Source organism: Petaurus breviceps, unplaced genomic scaffold (assembly GCF_028583685.1).
Source record: "Petaurus breviceps papuanus isolate PSGF00001 unplaced genomic scaffold, PetGlider_PUasm1.0 287, whole genome shotgun sequence".
NCBI classification, from domain to species: Eukaryota; Metazoa; Chordata; class Mammalia; order Diprotodontia; family Petauridae; genus Petaurus; species Petaurus breviceps.
Genome location: NW_027186029.1, coordinates 1,874,998 through 1,894,385, shown reverse-complemented (window position 1 = coordinate 1,894,385; position 19,388 = coordinate 1,874,998). Strand labels below are relative to the sequence as shown.

The 19,388-nt window shown below is 47.4% G+C and overlaps 1 protein-coding gene and 1 pseudogene across 1 annotated transcript; one reads left to right on the top strand and one right to left on the bottom strand.

Moving 5' to 3' along the window:
* Nucleotides 1-8,071: 8,071 nt before the first annotated feature.
* LOC138167730 (zinc finger protein 383-like) lies at nucleotides 8,072-11,938 on the bottom strand. Its single transcript, XM_069096694.1, has 4 exons — nucleotides 11,833-11,938; nucleotides 11,186-11,281; nucleotides 10,509-10,627; nucleotides 8,072-8,959 (listed from the first exon to the last, which is right to left on the bottom strand). The coding sequence occupies exons 1-4, from the start codon at nucleotides 11,936-11,938 to the stop codon at nucleotides 8,072-8,074; spliced, it is 1,209 nt and encodes a 402-aa protein (XP_068952795.1).
* Nucleotides 11,939-12,366: 428 nt separating this feature from the next.
* LOC138167729 (zinc finger protein 883-like) overlaps nucleotides 12,367-19,388 on the top strand; it is a 45,241-nt pseudogene continuing 38,219 nt past the window's right edge.

Here is a 19,388-nt window from a genome sequence, read left to right as displayed (position 1 = left end):
TGGGCAGGCAGCGTGGAGTTATCTTGCAAAGGTCTCTAATTACCAGTAGGTATATGCCTCAAGGAGAGCAAAGACCTTTGAGGTTCTGCACACTTTCCAAAGACTGAAACAGAATTTATGCCCCTCATTTAGGGGATGACTCATGAAGAGGCAACCTTATGTAGCAGATAGCCATCTTTGGAATCAAGAAGGCCTGGGTTCAAGTCTTCTGATAACACGCGCTGGGACCCTGGGCAAGTCCCTTCACCTCAGAGTTCCCAAGGCAATACTCCCAGACTACAGAGTAGCTGCCTTGGTAAAGGCATTGTCCTCACTTCAATTCCTTATGCCCGGGAAATCCCGGCTTCAATTCCTTTCCAAGAAATGTCAGATCTTTAGAACTGGTGCTGAGTGAAGTAAGCAGTAATGATCCAGGCAGACTCTGGCTGTGGTATCGTCAAGGACAGCTGCATTAAAGACTTCGATTCTGACAAAGCTTTGCCTAGTTATGCTAGAGACCTCTGGCAGAGACAAAGCTGGGAAAGAAGCAGCAGCCACATGTTTCCAGCTTTAGTCACTGTGCTTTGTTTTCTGTATTTATTTATTAGGAAGGATGCTTCTGTTATTGGTGGGAAGGGGGGTGGGTGAGAAGTGGTGTTAAGTGATGCTAAAAAAAAAAGGGGCATCAATAAAACGTTTGAAAAGAAAGGCAGCGCTTTCCTGGAGGGATTGTTGATCAGTCAGAAACAGGTCCTGGTGGGTGGGTTGAATGATTTGCTTGGTATTATACAGCTTGAGTCTGGTGAAATTTCAATCCAGGCTTCACAATGCTGCCAGGGGCGGTACCATACTGCCTTGTTACACTGCCAAACAGTTAATTGTATTCGATACTAGTTGTGGCTGAGAAACGCTAGTGATTGTTACACCACGGGGGGGGATCCTTTTGGCATGCGATAGGGAATCATACAATGAGGCACTGAAGTCTTTCCCACTTGAGATAGCCTCTGAGGTGTATTGGGGTGGGATAAGGAAGCCCACCTGTTAAAGCATTATTCATGATAGTAGAACACTGGATCCCATGTGTCTTTAACAAGACCAACACTCTGATCTGGTAGCCAGATTGAAGTGGAGAGACCAAGTTCAGGGGTCAGGACACTTGATGAAGGCAGACCCGTTGTCCAAGACTGGGAACTCAGAACCGCACAGTCCCTAGAACAGAGGGGCTTAACAGATACATATTGGCTGTGAATAGAAGGTACTCCTTGCTAACATATAGTGGATGGATTCAGGAGACAGGTCCCTGAGGCAGGAAGGCAGCAGAGGTGACTGGCTCTACTGCAGTTCTGAGAATGAAGTGATGCAGACCTGATGTGCCCCCAGGATTTGGGGCTTGGATGTGGGGAGGAAAGAGGCAATAGCAGGGGATGTGCAGAGAGAGCAAAGACTAGGGAACTAGCAGAAGTCTGGCTGGAGAGGTCAGGGGCATATTTCCCAAGATATTTACTTCATTTCCTTTTCCTCCATTTCCACCTCCGTGTTGATTCGGGGGCTTTTTCCTGGGCTTCGTTCTTAGAGCATACACACACAGAGTATGCATGCATTTATGCCCCTCGTCTCCAGACCTCCACCACACTCAGACAGCTAGGAGGGATTGAACCCAGCAGGTGACCCTCAGCTTTCTTGGGTGTGAGCACTCACTGAATAAAGTCTTTGGCTCCCTGCGCACCCATATATAGATGGTTGCAGCCTGGGTCAGTGTACTATCTCAGGTCCTGACGCTGCACTGTGAGTGGACGTTCTTAGCCTCTTCGAGTCGTGGACCCCTTTGGTAGTCTGGTGAAGGTGACATTTTAAATTCCTAATTGAGACAGCTCAGTGGCACAGTGAATAGAGTGCTAGGATCAGGAAGATCCGAGGTCAGATTCTGCCTCAGACACCGACCCTGAGCAAGTCACTGAACCCATCTATCAGTCATCTCATCTGTAAAACGGGGGTCATAATGCCAGCTACTTCCTAGGGCTGCGCGGGTCCAGTGAGGAGATAACACAGATAAAGTACTTTGAAAGCTTTCGAACGCTGTATAAATACCAGCTGTCACTGTACTGAAAGATACCCAAGATTAAGAAAACCAGGTTACCAGACTCTGGGTTAAGAGCCCGTCTTGGCATTCTCATATGGGAGAGTGGAAATACCAAGAGCTTTAACCAAGGGTGCCGATTTAGAGCCGGGACCAGAGGAAAACCCTGATTCCCCTTCCCACTGCTCAGGTCTCAGGTTCAGATTGTCCTGTGGCCTGACAAAAGGAACAGAGCCACGTTTGGGTTGCTGAGCTAGGCTTTGTGGAAAAGCAGAAGTTAATGTTTCTGAGAAGCCAGTCCCTCGACCCTCTGGGACAGCCGAGGATTCCAGCCCTTGGGGGCGAGTGTTGGAACCTGAGTGGAGTCTGGGGACTGTAGGAGGGATTACACTCAAGCTCAGCTCACTCCTGGTGGCACTGATGCTGGAACAGGCTTCCTCCTCTGAGCTGGAGGCCTGGGCATGTTCCCAAGCCCGGGACGTGCTGCAAATGCCAGTTTTCCCAGGCCTTGCAGTCTCTGATGAAGAGGTACAGCTTTCCTCAAATGCATCAGTGTGCTCATCTTTCCATAAACTCCATAATATTGACTATTCCTGTCTTCCATCATCCTTGCCAATTTGGTAAGTGTGAGAGGAAACTCAGGGCTATTTTGATTTGCATTTCTCTTATTAGTGATTGAGGGCTTTCTTTCATATGCATGTTAATTTTAAGTCTTATTACTACTATATTATTTCTCTGTACCAGGCTTATAATTGGGGTCCAGTGACTTGCCCAGGGTCACACTGCTAGCCAGTGTCTGAGAGAATTTGAATTCAGGTCTTCCCGACTCTTAAGTGTAGCACCCTGTCCACTGTGCCACTTAACTGTCTCCATATAATTGGTCACCTTTGTCATCTTTCATTATTTTCCCAAACTCACTTTCGATGTCCTCAGTTCAGGGGATCTCTGGTATTTTCTGATTGATCTTCACCCACACTATCTGGCTCCTGGCCTCCCCACATGAATATGGCTCATTATCACCTTCCCCCTTTTACTAGGAGGCAGTATAGGGTACAGGAGTCTCTGACATTTCCTGGTTGTGTGACCCCAGGCATATCACAGTCTCTCTGGGCAATGGTCTAGAACTCTGATGAAGATCCTTTTGCTTTGCAAACCTTCAAGTACTATGTAAGTTAGGTGGTGCGGTCCATAGTGTGCCAAGATCTGAGTTTAAATCTGACCTTAGACATTTACTAGCTGGGTGACCCTGGGCAGATCACTTAACTCACAAAAAAAATAGAAATACTTGTTGACTGAATGATAACAATTATTATAGCAATGAGAGGATACTGAGGAATGAGAAGGCAGAGATCCTTTGCACAGGAAAAGCCAATAATTTCTGCCACAGACTTTGGAGGCATAATCCAGTTCTCCTGAGTTCAGCTCTCTCCTAGAGGGAAAGGAAATCACCATCTTTACCCAGATCCACATGTACTAGGAGTTAGATTGGAGTATGTCCCCAGGGAATGGGACCATCCATGAGAGGCTCAGTTCTCCATGACTCAAAGTCTTGAGATGACCGAGAAATCCTTTATGGGACAGCAAGAACAGAGAGACAGTGACCCAGCAGACCTTGCAAAGGGAGTGACTTTACTCCTGTCTCTCCTTTCAGCCCTCCACGTGGAGAGTAGCTCTCTCACAAGATGGGAGAGGGGACGATTCTTACCTGAAAACTGGCAGAAATGTCAGACTTTGAGGACGTGCCCACTAAAACCTGAGGCTTTCCTACGGTAGCTGCAGTCTGGGTTCCGGGTTGCGTCTTTGGTTCTCATTCTTTCTTGAGCTTTCTTGAGGTGACAAAATGGTGATCATGACATAAACATTTCCAGCCTTGGAACTCGGCTGGTTAAGATCGGATGTTCAGAGAGCCTGGGCTCGGAGTCACTTTTGCTGGCACTACAGGAGAGTCTTCAGAAAGCACTGTGGCACTGGGGAGCAAATAACCACTAGCCAGAGGAGGAGGCTCATCCTCAGCCTGGTTTGAGGCAAACAGTTGCGCCAAGGTGAACTGTGAAATGCTTTTTCAGCAGTAACAAAAATGCCTTAGTGATTACAGATGGTTAAGTCGCTCCGTCAGCACTAGGTTGAATGTATTCAGCACTTGAGGCCATTCAGGTCTTCTCAGCCTTGCTCTGCTAGGATTAGTGACTAAAACAGGCACTGAAGAGGGCAGGCCAGCAGCCCCTTAGGCAGCCAGCCAGTGTCTGTGGTTGGGTTTTTCCTTTTGTAAAGGGAACTAACAAAGATCCCAGCCCTTGTGAGCAAGGGCAGAGGGCCTGGCAGGGAGGCTTGCTGTGTGCATTTTGGAGCATATGCTGGTTCCAGTCCGCTAGCCATGTGCTGAAGAGGAGGCGTCCTGATGGGGCACATAGCTGGAACCAGTCAAAAGGCTCCTTTCCCTCACATGGCGCACTGACAAGAGCCAGTTACAGAAGGTCTGCACATCTGCCAGAGTCCCTGGGGAGCTTTGGATCATTCTGCCCATGCTCAGAAGGGTTGGGTTCTTTGGCCCGTTCTTATTAATTTTCAATCCCGATATTTTGGAGAGGGGAAGCACTAACCACTGGGAGAATCTGGAAATATCTCTACTAAGGGGAAGCCCCTAAACTGGGCTGAGGAGGGAGCAAGGCCAAGAGGTGGGGATGGAAGGGCAGTGTGTCAGGGAGTGGGGAAGCCTGTACAAAGGCACTCAGGCCACTTCAAGGTCACTAACTGGAGCAGAGTGGAGGCCCAGCAGCCACCAAAAAAGACAAGCTGGGCAGGGAGGGGAGCCAGGGGCAGAGGCGGCTGTCTCTGGAACCCAGGAATGGGAGAGAAGGATCAATCTTCATCCAAGACTATGGGTCTGTGATCACAGAGGCCCATGTTGTGGTGCAGAAGACGATTCCATAACAGCTTCCCTGGCTCAGTGTATATCCAGGATTCCAATCAAGGGTGGTGAAAAACCACTGTAGCATGACGACCACCAGGAACAGGCTTAACCAGCAGCAGGTCCCCTTTGTGCCCCCCCCCCCCGGGCACAGGCTCCTCAGATCTAATGGAAGTCAGAGCAGACCTAGGAACTGGTTATCACACCCCATATTGACTCTTCCCACTGTCCCCATCACCTCCTTACCCCTCCCAACCCCCAGTCTGTTCATGCCTAGGCCCCTGACCTGCACAGCCCCTTGCATTTCCTGTCTTCTCCCCACATTCAGTCTCCCCTTCACCTCTCAGGTCTGCACCATCCTCCCTATTCCTTGTCAGGACACTGGTGTAGACCCCACCCCCCTATGAGCTCCTGCCCAGACTCAGGCCAGAGGCCCCTCTCTTGCCTTCTTGCCTCAAGGGCCTATCTCCTGAATCCATCCTGGATACTGCAGCAAGAACCTTGTCTAGTTCCCTCAACCCCTAGGCTGTGGCATGGGTTTGCCCTCTCCAAAGGTCCGCATGCTGTAAATTTGAACTGTCCCCTTCAGTCTGGCCAAGCTACTGCATGCCCCTCCCCTCCTGGACCACCCTCGATCTTACCCTTACTTTGTCCAGGAAGCTCCCCAGATGGACCTATGTAATTTGTATACCACATTTTTATCAGATCTGGACAGAAGGAGCCGATGCCCCGAGAGTCCTCCGCAGACTCCTAAAGCAACAACTTAGGCAGCAGCTGGAAACCTCTACCAATGGGGTGGAGATAAACATGACTAAGGCCTCCAGCTAAAAGATGGTCCACCCACTGCCCCTTCAGGGACATGAGTCAGGGTCACTCATGGGGCAGCCTCCATTTCCGGCAGGAAGCTGGGAGAAGAGGAACTACCAAGTCCTCCATCCATTAGAAAGTGGGATGTGGAGGGATGTTGCAGCAGCTCAAAGAATGCCAGGGCAGGAGCTCGGAGTGGGCTTTAGGAAGCCAGGCTGCACAAGGTGCTGAAGATGTCCTCAGCAATTTCTGCCTTTGCCAAAGTCTTCATCCAAAGGGAGAAGGGAACACAGGCCTGCAGAGGGACTAGGAAGTACAGACTACTCCATAGTATGAATGCCAGGATGGGCAGAGAGCTTTATTCTCCACACAGAAGCTGCTCCCTAGTCAATCCAAGTCCATAAATATTTATTTTCCCCCAACTGAGCACACAGAACTATGCCTGGTATTGGGGGAGGCACAGATTTTACGGTTAAGTGGGAGAGCATGTAGATAAAGTAACCTGGGGGTAAAGGGGGCTCTAGATGCTGGCCAAATCAGGGAAAGTCCCTTGGATGAGGTTTTCCCGTGAACCAAAATGTGAACCAAAGAGACTGGAAGAAGTGGAGGTGAAGGAGATGTGTGAGGTACAGATCCATGTCAATGTGGAGTTTGAATTCCATCCTCAGGGCAACAGAAAGCCACTGAGGAGGGACATGGTCGGACCTGTACTTCAGGTCTATCACTCTGCTGGCTGAGGATGAATTGGAGAAGGAAGGGTCTCCTGGAGCCAGGGAGATCAATTAGGAGGCCACTATCATAGTCTGGGTGAAAAGTGAAAAAAGCCTCCACTAGGCTGTGAGTGGACAGAAGGGAGAGACACTGTGGAGGGCAAATAGCCCATATTTGGCAATAGACAGAACATGTGGAGAGAAAAGGAGGTGAGGACAGCTCAGAATTTGGAGATCTAGGTGACTGGAAGGATCTGGCAGAAATGGGGAGGACAGGGAGATGAGGAGGTTGGGAGGAGCAGAGTCCCCAGAAAGGCCTGTAAAGTAAGTAACAAATAACAAAAACGGATGAGGGTTTTCAACGAATATTTTTCTACAGGACCAGAAGGACAGTTTTCTCTCAAAATGACAACATTTAATATAAAACAACAACAAACACATGTATTTTAGGTCATAGGTTGTGAGTAGCATTAATCCTGATGGGAAAAGCATTTGGATCATGGATTTGTTCTCTAGAATTACTGAAACTTTGCCATTTATAGTAATATTGACAAGGGCAACGGGCATATCTAAATGAATACTGACTTGCTCTGTTTGGTCCCTAGCATGTTTGGCCCTCATACTGACAATTCTGAAGGGCCATAAAGAAGATACTCCTTGGCAGGTTTTCTTTTCTTTTTTAAATACTTTGTTTCCCTTAAGAGGGTAAATCCCCTTAAAGGGGATTCCCAACCGAGAGAGTAAAGGAGAAAAGAAAGAGGGTACCAGGAAGACTCCTGAAGAACCCTGAAAAGGAGGAGCCAGAAGAGGGGGAAGACCTGGCAAAGAGAAGAAGATACAGTCAAAAAGAAAGGAGGAAAAATGAGTGTAAGGTCTCCAGAAAGAGAAAAGAGGGAAGAGAGGACATAGTTAATAATGCTCAAGAGTCAAATATTTAACAGAATATCAATGCCTAAAGAAAGGTAAGGAACAATATGGTTTTCAGTCGATAGTAAAGGGGAGGTTCTTGATGCCCTTTGAGAGAGATATTTCCGTAGAATACCTGGAACAGAAACTAGAGATAGAGGGTCAAAGATAGCGTTGACATTTTAAAAATACTGGTGAGATCTGCACATGAATGTGTGTGAACTGGGTCTAAACTTCCCGAGACTCAGATCCTCCACCTGTAAAATGAGGCTCATCTTGTGGCCTCTGAGACTCCTCTCTCTCTGGATTTAAAGATTCTATGATCCTCCATTTTTAGGATCATCGATGAGGAGTAGAGATCGACTGACTGAAAAAGAACAAGAGGGTAGCAAACATTTGTCACTTTTCTTTGTTCCATTCCAGGCATTTAGCATGGTGCCTGACATGCTGTAAGCATTTATGTAAGCACTCGACTAAGATCATGAAATAAGATAAGATTGGATGAAGTATGGAGGCAGATAATTTATGGTTATAATTTATAATATGAGAGAGGTAAGAAGGCTATGAGACTGAGCAGCTTTCCAACTCTCAAATTTGTTGAATTTGTGATTCTATGATTTTGTGAAACATCTGATGAACAGCAAGTTTTGTACTCTGACTGAAATCTCCCCACTTCCTTTACATTCAGAAGATTTTTTCCCTAGTATGAATTCTCTGATGGAGAGTAAGTTTTGACCTCTTACTGAAGGCCTTCCCACACTCATTACATGCATATGGTTTCTCTCCAGTATGAATTCTCTCATGTAGAATAAGATCTGAACCCCGTCTGAAGGCCTTTCTGCATGTATTACATTCATAAGGTTTCTCTCCAGTATGAATTCTCTCGTGAACAATAAGTTGTGAGCTCTGACGGAAGGTCTTCCCACAATCATTACATTTGTGGGGTTTCTCTCCAGTATGAATTCTCTGATGTACTGTAAGACTTGTGCTCACACTAAAGGCCTTTCCACATTCATTACATTTATAAGGTTTCTCTCCAGTATGAATTCTCTGATGTACAACAAGGTGTGACCTCTGGCTGAAGGCCTTCCTACATTCATGACATTTATAAGGTTTCTCTCCAGTATGAATTCTCTTATGTTGAGTACATTGTGAGCTCTGGCTGAAAGCCTTCCCACAGTCATGACATTCATAAGGTTTCTCTCCAGTATGAATTCTCTTATGTTGAGTACGTTGTGAGCTCTGGCTGAAAGCCTTCCCACAGTCATTACATTTGTAAGGTCTCTCTCCAGTGTGAGTAGTCAGATGTCTACTAAGTCCTGTGCTCCATCTGAAGGCCCTCCCACATTCTTTACATTCATGAGGTTTCTCTCCAGTATGAATTCTCTGATGTACAACAAGGTATGACCTCTGGCTGAAGGTCTTCCTACATTCACGACATTTATAAGGTTTCTCTCCAGTATATATTGTATGATGTATAATAAGTTGTGAGCCTTTGAGCAAAGTCTTCCCATATTCATCACATTTTGGGGATTTTTCTCCAGTATGAATTCTGCAAGGGAAGGTAATGATCTATGGTTAAACTTTTCCCACATTTATTGCCTTTTAAAGTTTTTCCCATAAAAATATATCCTATGATATCTAAGAAGTTATGAATTTATAACTTAAGTTATAAACTTAATGATAACTTAAACTCTTTCTCTGGGTATCATATTTATGAAAAGCTCTTTCCTACAGACACTCTCGAAAGAAAAAAAAGGATTGGCTCTAGATTGAAAATTAAGTCATGTTTGTTTATTTCATGGCCTCCCACTGGACTGGGAGTTTTCCTTAGGGGGTCTTTTACTTGCCTAGATTGTATCTCATCACACTTCTTCCTTTTTAACCTGGTATCAGGTTCTGAAGCTTCTCCCCATTTAGAGACATAGGAACGATCCCTTGTCAGCTGTTCAAGAGAAGATTCTTCCATAGAAGGGTCAAGTTTTGGAACTGCTTTCTTGGGTTCAGGTACTGCTTCCCAATCTGGAAATAAAATACATACACTTCAATAAAGTTTTCCCTATTGGAACAAAATTATTTGCCACTTGTTTGGTACTGTCTTCTTCTCTCACCTCAGGAAACATGACTGCCAAAGGTAATAGGGTAGAAAAAAAAGATAATGCCTAATGTTTACAAAGTCATTTTTTTGTATTTTTATGTGGGTGTCTGTGGTTTAAAATTTTTCTGAAAACGATTTGTACATATCCTTTGTCTATTAATCTATCAGGTAATTGCTCTTAGCTCTGTCATATTTCTGTTACTTCCCAATATGAATTGGATAGAAGATATAGTTTAAATAGAGATCACAGATGTTTGATACAGATTTTCCTCTCTTTAATTTTTCTCTTCTTAATCTGGCTGCACTGATTTCATTCATATGATATATTTTAGATTTTTAATGATGAAAATTATCTATTTTTTAATTTTTCATTTATATGACAAGATGAATACAGAGAAGCCTGGAAAGCTCTTATGAATTGATACAGAGGAAAGTCAGCAGAGCCAAGAAAACAACTGACACAATGACTCAACCAGTCAGTTAGGCAACAACAGTTCAGTAAGGCCTACTAGTGTCAGGGTAGGGCTATGGGCTGGAGATACAAAGAAAGGGAAAAATGTTCTCATGGATTGAGCTCATAATCTAATGGAGAATTCAACATGTAAATATCTATGTATAAACAAGGTATTGGCAGGGTAAATTGGAGATAATGAGAAAAAGGCTAGAATTAAGGGGATCAGGAAAGGGTTTCTGCACAAGGTGGGATTATAGTTTGGTTAGAAAGTAAGAACCACCCCCACCCCCTTCCTTATCTTTGCCTGTCTCTGTTTCACTTCCCTTGCCTCACCAACTCCCCTCTCTTTACCCCAGAGGACACGTCCTCCCTGGGTCCTTTTCCTCCTTGTGACTGGATCTCCTTTCTCCTCCTTTAGTTCAGATCCGCTTCCTTCAAGTTCTCCCAGATCTGCGCTTCCCCAGTTCAGTCCTTGGCCTTCTACACAATTCCCAAGCCTCCCAAGGAATCTTTATAATTCCCTGCTCTTTTTTCAGCCTCTCATCCATTAACTTCTCTAGACCCATAACCTCTTCCTTCTGAAGCCTGAAGTCAAAAGCAACACAGCCACACAGACCAAGAAGGACATCAATGGTCACAGTCTCTGACTCAATGATCCCATGGCTGGGACCATCCCCTAAGGAAGTGCCTGAAAGGAAATGAAAACCTCAGTCTACAAACATAATGGTTGCATGAGAAAGGTAAAAGTCCTGGAGAGAACCCAAGTGTTTGATGAGGGAGTTGTGGCGAAACAAGGTCTGGCCTATTCATGCATTGATCCCACAGGCTTGTCACTGAAAAGCACAGACCTGCGGGGGATGGACAGTTACTCATGGAGATGGGAATAAAGCAGGATAAGAGTTTGTACAATGACTGTAACTAGGAAAATAACACAGCAACAAACCTTTATATCTAGTGGAAAAGGACAGAGACAGCCCAAAGGCCTTTGGATGACTATTGTTTAAGGTATTAGACATATGTGAAGAGAGAATGGAGTGATGGAGGGCAGGCCAGAGAACTGGCTGCCCCAATGCTCATCCCATCTGAGGCACAGCCAAGGAGGGACCTGTCAGAAAGTGATTTCCTGAAGGGAAGAGGAGGCTCTGGGAAGGCACTGGGGCCTGGGAAGCTCCCAGGAGAGCTGCCTGGCCAGTCATTCAGAAGGGCTCCCCCCGCAAATGACCAACTGTTGGCCACTCTGACTCACCTGCACAGCCGCTCTGGGGAACACCTCCCTCTGGCATCCAAGGGGCTTCCCCTCTCTCCAACTGGCAGATCACATCTGGCTTGGAAATGGCCAGGCCTGTTCATTGAAAAGATCTGTTATCAGAGAATCCCCAAAGAGCTCAGTCCTAGTCCCTCTGCCCTTCGGGGACAACATGGCTGGCTGGTAATGGTCTTGTACCTGGAAGCAGGGAGGGATGGGCCCCACTGTGGAGCTGGGCTCAGAAAACACTGGGTCATTTGACCCAATCCCTGCTAAGAGGATGGAGACTATTGAAGTGTTCAAGATATCTGGGACAGGGGCGCCTAGGTGGCACAGTGAGTAAGAGCGCCAGCCCTGGATTTGGGAGGACCCGGGGTTCAGTTCCAGCCTCAGACACTTAACACCCACACCAAAAAAACTGGCCTTGTAACCTTGGGCAAGTTCCTTAATCCCAAATGCTTTAAAAAAAAAGACATCTGGGACAAAAAGGAGGGATCTTGGACCTGAGGGAACACAAGAGTGGGCATAGGGTGGCCTCAGGGATAACACCATCCAACAGCCAAGACCGTTCAGCTGGGACAGGTAAGGAGGAAACCCTATAACCTTTCTGGAGGCCACAGAGTGATTCGGGAGCCTGTGACCCTCACCCAGGCTGACCAGGTTGTCATAGTTCTCCAGCATCACCTCCCGGTACAGCTTCTTCTGAGAAGGGGCCAGGTGCCCCCACTGCTCCCGGGTGAAATCCACAGACATATCCTGGAAACCAAATACACACGTGCTTACCCAGGCACCAGCCCTCTGACGGGTCTCAGGAGGTCAAGCCGTGGAACTTGTATGGGCTATTTCCTGCAGTGCTGAGGATCCAGGGTGTTCCCAGTTAACATTATGCCTGGCACACTGCACTAGATTCTGAATGACGCAACAAAATAAGAATTTTAATGCCATACAACCACGCTGCACTCTGTGGCTCAGTGTCTCCCCTTGCCCCTGTCTCCAGCATGTTGATACAGAGCCCTGCGCATGGTGCCTCCCATCAGATTGCAAACTCCTCAGCACAGGGACTGCTTCTGCCATGCCAGGCACTGTGACTGGCACACAGTAGGTGCTTGCAAAGTGCTTCCTCTCGGACTGGATGACACACTATTGTATTGCAAAAGCTCTTCAAGGCAGCAGCTGTAAGCATGATCATGCCCATTTTACAGGTGAGGAAATGAATCCAAGAATCACAGATTCTCAGACCTGGAAGCAACTGTAGAGGCCTGGGGTATGTCATGGCCCCTCTCTGCTAAATATGACTTAGCAATCCTTTGATCCTTATATGGGGCTCCATCTGAATCCCCCTTCTTTGCCTGTTCTCTGACTCTTCCTTGTCCTCCTGGAAACCCAACTGTCAGAACTGAATGCAGTAAATACTCCTGATGTGGTCTGATGAGAGCAGGGCCCAGCAGGCTCATTGTCACACACCAGGCCTTTCTGTGAGTGTAGCCATCCAGCCTCTGGAGATGCCTGGGCCCACCCTGTCATCCACCTTCTAAAACAGTAATGCCCAAGGAGATGCTGCCACATTCACTCTCCCGAGCACGTCAGGAGATAGACACACCCCCTAGCCACCTGTTCTCTACTCAAAGCTGTTTGCTAAGGCATCTCCAATGCAGCCTGCCCCCCTTCAAAAACACCTGATTTCTACAAACATAATCCAGCCAGACAGCAGCAAAGTACAGAACTACTTCATTACCCAAAGGAATTTTTCTGCCCACAGGTCTGGGTTACATGCTTCTATTTCCATTTCAATCTCAGAATCTGGGTGTTAGGAGGACCCTATGAGGCCCTCAGGTCCACAAAGACAAACAGATGTGGCACTCATACAGTCTTGAAGGCTTACAAAGCACTGGTACAAACATAATCTCCTTTACCATGTCACAAGGCAAGTACTAGTGATGCTGTTATCCCATTTTGAGGAGTAAACTCAGGTTCAGAGAAGCTAAGTAACTTGCCCATGGACACACAGCAAGTACCAGAGGTAGGACTCAAGTCCTGCCAGGCCCATTCTCTCCCCAGACACTCAGACCAGAGACATTCAGCTCCCAGGTTGAAGCCCCAGTACTAAATGTAGCCTGCTCTTTCAGGAGGCTGTAGCCTTAACAGCAGCCCCCTCATGCATGCACTCTTCATGTGCTCAGAGACCCAGAAGTCTTGCTCTGGAGCTATAATCAAATAGTGTTATTATTCCTGGAAAGAAAATCAGCCTAGTCCCCACTTCCTCAACACCACCATGCCAGTCACTTTCCTAACCTGGTTTAAGCCATCTGCCAAGGTGATGTACCAGTGTGACTGCTGCCCATGCTAGTTTCTTGGAGACACAGGTGAGAGTTGGGTCAATAAGGTGAGGGAGCAGCCCTGAGAAGGACTCAGGAAGCTCACACTGCAGAGGTGCTAGTCCCCCCTGAGCCCCGCCCCCCATAACCCTCAAACCCATCAGTGAGTTAGGGAATGGTCCAAGCATGGGAAGCTTCCCTGACAGAATGGACAAGAAGAAATTGTTCTAATGGCCACAAAGGCAGCTGAAGCAGGGGTCATGGAGCACTTAGAGCTTGGTCAGACATCCAACACACCAAGGGCATCCACCACATCCCAGGCCATGGCCAGTTGTCCTGCCTTTTGTCCTGCCACGTGTAGCAGCAAGCACCCCAAGCGCGTCCTCAGGGTTTGCTGCCCATACAGGTTCTTGGATCTGCTTTGTTAAAGGAAAGCAACTCAAAATGGGTTAACAAGCTTACTTTAATCAGTCAGACATATATCGTTTACCTTGTTCAGGGGAAAAAGGTCAGCACCCCAAACTTCAAAATATACAGACAGAATTATCAAGACATTAACAGATCAAGTAGACAGCTTTCCAAACTGTCCAACCATTACATCCATACCCAGTCAACATCTGGGTTTTTCAAAGCTGGGGGACTCTCAACAACGGCTTCCCAGAATTCAGATCAAATCACAGAACACTTCTCAAAGTGAGTCCCAAAACAAAGCTACACATCAGGGCTTATATAGCCTTCTCCTGGCTCACAGAATGTAACAACCTTATTGACTCACTGGCCAATCAAGAAGTATCTACTGAAAAACAAGCCTCCCTCCCCAGGCTTCAGGTGCATTTTAGCCTAGGGGCAGGGAAGATCTTCCAAATTTGCATTCCCATTACAGACATGACCTCCCTGGACAGCATTTTTCTCATTTGTAAAATCAGGAGGTTAAATCAGAGCAATGCATCAACAAGTATTAAGGATCTTGGTAAATCTTTATTGACTTTTACATCACCTCCACTTCCCAATGTTTCCCTCCCCCCCTGGCCCCCCAAAGCAGCCACTAGTGATAATAAAGAATAGGGCAGCAAGATTAACCAGCACACCCCAAAAGCCTGACATCATGTGTAAAGCTCTGTACTCAAAGTTGCCCACAGCTGCAAAGATGGGGAAAAGGTACCTTTTCCAATCTCTTCTAGGGGACCAGCAGTCCCTTTGGGTAGTTTGTGGTTGTAGTCATTGAGTTTACTGTTTTCTTGGTTCTGCTGACTTCACTTTGCATCAGTTCATGGAAGTCTTCCCACATTTCTCCATGGTCATTGTGTCTCACGGTACAATAATTCGTTGGTCATGTAACAAAGCTTGTTTCACCACTCCCCAAACAATTGGCATCTCTTTCATTTCCAGTTCTCCTACAGCCATTTACTGAGTAGATGAGTGCCACGCACCAGGCAAAACTGGCCCTGCCCCTGGGGAGCTCAGGAGGGACAATATGAAAGTGCGTGTGTCTGCAAGGTGTGTATGTGTACATGGGAGTGAAAGTGTGTGGGAATGTGTATATTATATTTATTAAGCAATTACTCTGTCCCAGGCACTAAGAGAGCTTCTATCCCAGGGTAGCACTTGGTAGATGCAGCCCCTCTGGTCCCCAGGCAAGTCATTTCCCTTCTCAGGACAGCCTCCCTGGCAGGATCATAATGATGTATCAGGCTAGGAGACAACATTCTGGGATGACCCTGCTTTCTCCACACAAGAGACTGGGTCTCATAAACACTGTTCACCACTGAGCCTCTCAGGCCTTTGAGCACAGCCAAGAGCCCCTGTTATGTGCTCAGGCCTAAGCAGCAGCTCCCAGGCTGCCTATAAGATGCTTCCTCATAGGTTAAATTCCAAGGAGCCATTTCCAGTTCTCTGGGGGTGGAGAATGGGCATAGGCACAGGCTTCCCTCTCCACCTGGCCCAAGCCTGTTCTGCTCCCCAAGGCGGTTTCCTGATGGTTCAAAGGCAATGGGTGGTCTGTCATCTTCCTTTTAGAGTGCATGAAGAGGGCGCCATCCTCCTGGGTCAGTAAAGGCAGCTGCAGCCTCTGAATACCAAGCAGGAGTCCTCTCCACAAGGCATCTTGGCAGTACGCCCACATTCCCTGGGGCAGAGGTGCTGTGATGCCTCCAAAGGCCTCCTGGCCTGGACTCTTAGGTGACTGGAGAATCAGTGTAAATGATGAAGGATCAGCCCCAGCTCAACCTCAGTGGCTTTACCCTATTTCTTTTGTAAGGGTCACAATATACAATGGGCCCTGTTTATATTATGTGGTCTGTACAAGGAACATGGTGTCCCCCATTAGACTGTGTTCATGGCAGGCTTAGCACACTGTCACACTTACAGCAGATGCAGGGCCAGCAGCTAGTGTGACACAGACCTAAGGAGATTCCCCTCTGCTTTGAACAGTGGCCTTTCAGCCTTTGCTTCCAGAGACAGGAACCCCACCACCTAACCGCCCCCTCTCTATGCCACCCCACAGACCTTTGGGCAGATGTATGCATCGTGCCTTAACCTCCCTTCTGACCTCCAGTCTGGCATCTCTGTCTACTGGATGGCTTAAACTGAGTTCAAACGTGAACTCGCTGTCTTTCTCCCCAAACTCTGCCCTCTTCCCACTCCCCTATCACGTCAAGGACACTCCCTTCCTCCCAGTCACCCAGGTTCAAAGCCATGTGTCACCCTTGGCACCTCAAACTCTCCCATCCCCCATTCCCACCACCAATCGGTGACAAGTCTGGTCGTTTTACCTTCATACCATCTCTCCTCAGACAGAGGCACCCCCGATCTCCCCAGTATAGGGCCTCATCAGACCCCTCCTAGACTAGGGCAACAGCCTCTGGGCAGGTCTGCCATCTCCAGTCCAACCATCCTTCACCCAGCTGACAAATCAATCTTCCTGGCAGGCAGCCAAGATGGTGCAAGTGCAGGAAGTACCACTAAGCTCCCCTTCACAACTCCTACTTCTTAGAAAGGTCTAGAAAATGGCCAAGTCTTGACAGGAACATCCAAGGAACAGAAGTCTCTGTGAGTCATTTCTCCACCCAGAGAAAGTGGAGAGAAGGTCATGGATGTTGGCTCAGGTCTGTCCAGGAAGCAGAAGCCTGACCACAGGCAGAGGGCCCAGGTCTTTGGGCAGAACACTCCCACCCCAGCTGTCCATCACAGATGCAGAATGACTGGGGTGGAGTTCAACGTCCAGGAGCTCTCACAGGCTCTAGGCTGCAGGCTGATGGAGGAATGAGTTTAGAAGCCAGAGGCAGCAATGTGACTCCAAGCCTAAGAACAGAACTGCTCTCAGTACTAGCCTCTAAACCAGTCTGAGGCCTGCAGCAGAAAACAGGGGAAGGAAATCCAGACCCAAGGGGAGCTTATAGTTCTGTCTGTGAACCAACAGAGCCTCCTAGGGGGCTGAGAGAGAATGAATCCAGCAGCAGGCTCCTGGAACTCCAAATGGGGCGGGTCCACAGACATGCTGCTCAGAGCCAAATTTAGGTGAGAAACCTGCAGGGCCCAGACCAAAGGGGTGGGGAGCAATCTTTGTCCTGATGAGATCATTCTGAAGGCACAAAAAGCTTGCATGAACCCAGCCCAAGCTGTCTCTGAAAGCCTAGACACTGAATGTCACAAGAAAAAGCAGACAAACCCAAGAAGACACAAGCTCTGACTAGCCAGTTCTTCCAGAAGCATGCAGTCCTTGGACATAACATAAATTCCAACTAGGCTGGAAGAATGAGAAAATAAAAAAAGAATTCCACCATAAAACAGGGTTATGGTGACAGTGATGGTGGAGACACACACCCAAAACTGAATAACTCCAAAACCTCGACAAGCAAAGCCTCAGAGAAAAAGGCAGCTCAACACCAGTTCAACTAGAATTCCTGTTAAGGAGGGGGCAAAAAAGTTTTAAAAGATTTTTTTTGAATAAATAGAATGAAAACACTAAAGAAAAAATGGTTAAAGAAATGAGAGTCACAGAAGAAAAAAATTATAAAAGGAATTTTGCAGCATAGACAAGGTACAAAACCTTGTCCAAGAAGCAAACTCCCTGAGAATTTTAGAATGCTTCAAATAAAAGTCAATGACTACATGAGAGACAACAGGAAATATTAAAACAAAATCAAAACACGTCAAGTAGAAGAAGTCAGGCAGCTCAGAGCACTAACGACGGCTGGCGTCCAAACAGTGATTTAAGATTTTCAAAGCAAAGTGCTTTACAGCTGCTGGTTCATTTGACAATGACCCTGGGAGGTCCATGCTATTATACCCCCATTTTACAGGCATGGAAAAGGAGGGTGAGACAGTGAAGGTGACATGATTTGTCCAGGCTCAAAGAGCTGGAAGCTGGATTTGGTCGCAAGTCTTCCTGACTCCAGGCCTAGCACTCAGTGACTATGGTGCCCTACCTGCCCAGTAAAGGTAAATGACCTAGAAACAGATCAAAGAGAAATAATTTAAGAATCATCAGAGTGAAAGCTATGATCAAAGAAAAAGTGCCTAGTCATCTTATTATAAGACATCCTAAAAGAAAACTGCCCAAATCTCTTAGAATCAGAGGATGAGGTAGAAAGAGAATCTATGTGTCACCTCATGAAAGACCCCCTTCCTCCCCTCAATGAAAACTCCTAGGAAAAAAATCTGGGGCTTCCAGGTCAAAGAAGGAATACTGCCCGTAGCCAGAAAGAAAGAATTCAAGATCCGGGGAGTCTCAATCAGGGTCACACAAGACTTAACAGCCACTACCATAAAGGAGCAGAGAACCTGGAATATACTCTTCAGGAAGGCTAAGTATACAGCAAAGAAGAACTTAGCACAAGTGAGCATGATCCTGCTGGGTAAAAAGCGGACCTTTCATGGAATAAAGGACTCCTAACACACACTCTGGGATCTAGCCTCACTGGCCTCCTTACTATTCTGCAGAAAGGACGCTGCATCTCCCAGCATCTCCAATGGCTGTCCCCCAAGCATCACAGCCACCTCCCGGCTCCCTTCAAGTATCAGCTCAAGTCCCTCCTTCTGCAAAAAGCCGCCCCTCTGCCTGCAGCATCCCGTGTGCGCACAGGGCTGTCACGGGGCCTCCCTGAGGAGAGCCTGGTCCAGCCTTCCTCCGCACCCTCAGCCCCTCATCCTGGGCCTGATCCAGGCTTCTGGACTTCACGGGGAACCTGCTGCCAGCACTCCTCCTGCCTCTTCCCCTCCGGGCCAGGTATGCTCTGCACCGACCGCACCTCCCTCCTGTCCATCACGGCAGCCCGGGGTAGCTCCCTCCCTGCTCGGACCTCAGTCTAGCCCAGCCCTTGGCCCATGAGCTCACCTGGGAGGTGGAGGACAGCGAGGGCCCGGGGGCTATCCCTCTTGATCCCGGCTGGGGAGGCAGTGCTGGGGAAGGAAAGGGACCTGTGAGCACAGTCCCTGCACTTGCAGAAGCCCCCAGACCCAGAGAGATCATCCATCTCTAAGATGGGAACATTTAACTCCATTCAAAGTAAAATGCAAGTGAAGCTTAGAGAATCGCAGGATTCTTGGCTCAGTAAGAAGCCAGATGAAATTCAGTTTTCCACTGATAGTACCAATCCAAAGCACTTTTATGATGTCCTGAAGGCTATTCCTGGGCCAAAGACCTATAGTGCATCTCAGCTACTCAGTGTTGATGGAGCCACATTGATATGATCCTGGAAGGATGGGCTGAACACTTCCTTAATGTTCTCAAGACCATCATCAATCAGTACTGAAGTCACTGACCATTCACCTCAGGTTGAAATCAGTTCCCTCCTAGCTGACGTTCCAACTGAAGACGAGGTTTTGAATGACGTTAGGCGCTTGTGGTGGGCTACTGATATCCCCTCCTCTTACTTACCCATGGTAAG